Raw genomic sequence first — 4588 nt, 5'->3', positions numbered from 1 at the left:
AAAACAGAAACAGTTACGGTGCTCCGCCCATGCAGCCAGGCAGGACGGCAGCGGTGCGTGTCGTGCAAAAGAGAGCACCAGCGGGCCTGCATGGGTGTGCATGCATATATACAATGGGCACATTATTGTGTGTGCTTCGTGGGGTGAGGTGAGGGCGAGAGTCCATGCAAGGGGACACACACACACAGAGAGAGAAGGACGAGTGTGTGTGCGGGCGGTGCATGGCTCTCTCTCCCTCACTCTCACGCGGCCACCACCGCAGCAGCCGCACACGCAACAACAAGAAGAAGAGGCAAAAGAGGGGAGGTGGTGTGGGAGACCGCGGTGCTGCCGTCACTGTCGCCTGTATTTGCGGTGGCATTTGCACGAAGGGCGTTTTTATCTTTCGCGGATTCTTTGTCATTTTCTGTGAGATGCTCATTTGGGTCTTCTTTGTTATTTACTGCTGTTTCAGTAGATTCAGCATTGTTTTGAACCTCCGCGTTTCCCTTGGCGGCCTCATGAGTAGCAGCAACACCAGCACGTGTAGAAACGGAGGGTAATGATGGGTCGTTATTTCCATTTGATTTACTCTCCGCGCTAATTAAAGGAACTTCTCCTTCTAGCTGCTTTGTTGAACCGGCACTGGTCTGCTTCTGTTGCAATTCTTCTGGAGGTGGATTTGCCAGTGAACCTCGCGTTGTCCCTGCCTCTATTGGTAAGCCATGCAGTGTCTCGTGTTTTCCGTTTTGTTGTTGTACGTGAGCGTCTCCTTGTTCTTCACGTTTCTTTTCCTTTTCTTCTTTTTGATAGTAATTTTCTTTATCAAAGTGTTCGCTTCCTGCCAGGGGTTTTTCCGCATGGTTGCGTGTTGCTTCCAGGTGACTCTCAATTGAATTACGTTCTGCAGCACCTGCGTCAGGTTCATCAACGTCTTCTTTTTCTCTCGGAGGTTCCTCTACGGGTTTGCGTGGTGCTATTTCTTCGACCTTTGGTGGCTGGTTGTCCCCTTGTAGTAGTTGTTTGGTTTTATTGTCTTCTTCGTGCAATTTTTTTCCTGTTGTTGTTTCTTCTGGATTTTGTGTATTTTGATTGTCGATTGGAGTTTCTCGATCTTTTAGACTTTCTCCCGGTTTATTTTCATTGTCTTTTGGATCTGATTTTACTCCTTCTTCCTCTTCTTCTGCTGCTGATGCCTGTTTCTCCGGTAGATTCGGTGGAGATGGTCCTGTTGAAGGAGAATGTGGTGGTGGTGTGTTTTGTCCCGTGCCACCCTCACCTCCCGGCAAAATTCCAGACCCTCCTCCTCCTGATGGTAAAACTCGTCCCGCCTGCGAACTCTGCTCTGACAAAAATGACCGTTCCGAACTGTCGCCGTTTTTGACAGGATCCTCACCATCTTCAGCAGCAACAACAACAACGGCAGAGCGTTGAGGCCCCCACCGACGACGGCCATCCAAAACGGCACGCACACCGTCAATTCCCTGACGCACGCATTCCTCAACAGCAGACACATTCGTCCTGCCTCCCGTCCTCCTGATGACCTCCTCCGCGCACTCCCTCCGCAGCTGAGTGATCCACCACGAGCCCCAATACTCACCCGCACTGCCATTGGCACTGCCGACAAAATCGGCCGCAATTCCAGCCAAACCGCACCACAGCACGCAGAGGGCACACACCAGCGGCATACGGCCGGTCATCATCATTGCCATCACTCCTGTCACTTGCGTGTAGCCTTCAGCACAAACTAACAACACGTCAACGCAGAGTGAAAGCAAAAGGGGAGACAAGTCACACAGCCACGCACCGTCCCATCAAGCAATGAGAGTCACGCATTGTAACAAATGAAAGCAATTTACACACACAAATGAGACAGATGGAATCAGTACAATTGTAAATCTAAAAAACCACCCCGCGAACCAGAATTCCTAAAAAGCAAAAATGAAATAACAACACATCCAAGGTTCCGCTGCGCATGCACATACGGCGAGAGCGGTCCGTCGTGCCCGCACCCTCACGGAGGGTACGCACACACACAAGAGGAATAAGTGCAGCGCACACAGCAACACAAAAGCAAAACAACAATTAAAAAGGGAATGATCCCCGCACACCACGTGGATTGTTGGTCCACGGGAAGTGCAGCCAATATTCATCACACGAACAATTTAGTTTACTATTCCTCGATTTGCTTTTTGCTGCTACAATGACGAGTGAGCAGCGCAAGGGCCGTCCGTACAAAAGTGGCAAGTATTCCGTCTCATACGGGCCGTCGTGCGGGCTGAGGCAGTCCCAAACAGTCGCGGTCCCTATCCCCAACGACGGGGCATTCCGACAGTGGATGAGGCACAGTTTCCCGTGGTCCGTCGGGAATCAGCAGCCCATGGCGTCTGTGATGCAGCAGAGGAATGGCTGAAGGGCTGTGGTAGTCATTGAGTTCCCGCGGTTGTGCTTCCTGCATGTTTGGTCTGCTGGCATGCTTGGCAATTTCGGTGGCGACCTGCACTTAAGGCGCCTGTTAGGAGGACGGTGGCGCCATTGCGGCATCCGCATGCGAGGCCCTCGCGAACTATTATAACGCCAGGCCGAGCACGTCCGGCATGTGCCCTCGTACTGTGGACGGACGAGAAGACGCTGCCGCAGATTGCGCAGGAGGACGTCAATCCACCGCTCGCTGGTCGACAAGGAGTTGCGGTTCTCACGCAAGGTGGGGGTTCCGGAGGCAGGAGCGGGCCGATCTCCTCGGTGTGGGAGGGAAGGCGCTACCGACATAAACGGCCGCCCGTAATCTGCAGGGCGTGCGCCATTCTACCGAAGAGCGGGCAGGAGTCGCATCGCAGTTGTGCGCGGAGCTGCGGGTCGTGGCACAACATTTGGCCGGACACAAGTAATGGAGTTTTCGCTATACCGACGAGCGTCAGTAGTGTGGTGTGCGCGCCTTCCTCTTCCTCCTGGACTTCCTTCCAGCATAACCTCTTGACTGCGGCAAGGAAGCCCACGTGTCAGATTGGTACACCCCATTGCGGGGAGGGAACTTGCAACCGCGGCTTCTTTCTCAGCGGCCTCATTGCATGACGCACCGCAGTGCGATGGGGAGAACACACATTCTACAGAGTGCCCTCGCTTCACCAAGAAAAGTAGCATAATCCAAATTCCTTCGGTAACGCAGTCGTGCGCGGCCAGCGAGCCAAGGCGGAGTGCCTCAATCGCCGAGAGGGAGTCTGTGGCGACAGGAACTCGTGTGGGCGATTGGGATGCTGCCAGGCGGGGAACTGGGAACTGTCCGAGGCCATGCTCGGAGGCAGGACACTCCGCACGGCAGGAGCATGCAAGTCTGCCAGCGGCTGCGCGGTGAGGCCCCACAGGGAGCGCGGCTGTCCGGGGAGTCAAGTGGCAGCGCAGCGGATTCTATTCACGCTCAGCGAGAGACAACGAGCCGTCCACCGCCAACACAGGTGCCAGCGAATAACAAGACGTTGAGCACGAATAGGACACGTATGGCCGCACTGCCGTGGGCACGGATATCGGCCCCGATTCACTCAGCAACAGTGATCTAGCGCCCTTGGATGGTACAATATCCACTCCTGAGCCCAGCACAGCCCTAGCAAATGCTGAAAGAGTGATAAAGTGTCGGGTGGCGGTGATGCCGCACAGGATTATTTGCGCACAACGTCTGAGAAACCAGAGATCCCATCGGAGCACGACGCAGCATCACTTGTGAGCAACGGTTTTTGTGAGCACGGGCACTTCACGGATTTATTGACCATGGCTGAAATTCGTGACATCGCCGTGCATGGGTGTGTGTCTCGGGTGATGTTGCTTCTGATTCTGGTGCTGCCAGGCACTGCGGCGCTCTGCTGAGGTGTGAGGGAGGGCGGAATTGAGGCTTTTCGTGGAGCAATAACTGTGCAGCTTGCCAGCATTATCCACTGAGTTTTTTCAATAATTTAAGTTTTTTATTCTCTTTTATTTATTTTTGCTGCTTTTGCCTTATTGGAATAATTAGCATCCCTGTGTTTTCCCCCAATGGTTGCTTGCCGCACACCGTCATGAGTGACGTGCTTCTACCCCTTGTTTTCGTTGCGCACACGCTGTGCCGGCCCTGCGGCTGTGCGTCCCGCAGACTGCACAAGAGGAGGGTTGGGAGAAAAGGCCGGATGCCGCACGAAATGTGAGGAGAGTTGTGTGGGCTCACGGAATAGTACGATTTTTTTTTTTTGTGCTTTATTCGGTCCATGCAGTACGTATACGCAAACCAGTGGGTCCTTTACATTTTGCTTTTTTGCAAACAAAATAAAAGACGTGCCTGATCGATTTTTCTTTTTTTACTTTTGGGAGTTTCGCTGGACTCTCAAATCCGTTGTTGTGCTTTTTACTGCATTTTTAACTTCTGGTTTGCAAGGCGTTGTGTGAGTTCTGCAATTGTACTGATTCCAACTGCCTCGTGGTGTGTGACTCTCATTTCTGGATGGGACGGTGCGTGGCTGTGTGACTTGTCTCTCTTTTTGCTTTTTGCGTTGACGGGGAGTTAGTTTGTGCTGAAGGCTGCAGGCAAGTGACAGGAGTGATGGCGATGATGATGGCTGGCCGTGTGCTGCTGGTGTGTGCCCTC

At 53.1% G+C, this 4588-nt stretch overlaps 2 protein-coding genes across 2 annotated transcripts, besides 1 other annotated feature; both read right to left on the bottom strand.

Moving 5' to 3' along the window:
* Positions 1-4588: part of a sequence feature (areas not merged during assembly with more than two copies in the genome that could not be assigned to a particular haplotype) that runs on past the window's edge.
* On the bottom strand, positions 243-1691 carry Tc00.1047053510459.20 (mucin-associated surface protein (MASP), putative; the record flags this gene model as incomplete). Its single annotated transcript, XM_804960.1, has 1 exon — positions 243-1691. The coding sequence occupies one exon, from the start codon at positions 1689-1691 to the stop codon at positions 243-245; it is 1449 nt and encodes a 482-aa protein (XP_810053.1).
* Tc00.1047053510459.10 (uncharacterized protein) lies at positions 2350-2748 on the bottom strand (the record flags this gene model as incomplete). Its single annotated transcript, XM_804959.1, has 1 exon — positions 2350-2748. One exon carries the CDS (start codon positions 2746-2748, stop codon positions 2350-2352), a length of 399 nt encoding a protein of 132 aa, XP_810052.1.

This window comes from Trypanosoma cruzi, genomic scaffold, assembly GCF_000209065.1.
Source record: "Trypanosoma cruzi strain CL Brener 1047053516759 genomic scaffold, whole genome shotgun sequence".
In the NCBI taxonomy this organism is placed as follows: Eukaryota; Euglenozoa; class Kinetoplastea; order Trypanosomatida; family Trypanosomatidae; genus Trypanosoma; species Trypanosoma cruzi.
Note: the sequence above shows the minus strand (reverse complement) of the source record. Positions and strands in the feature narration are given on the sequence as shown.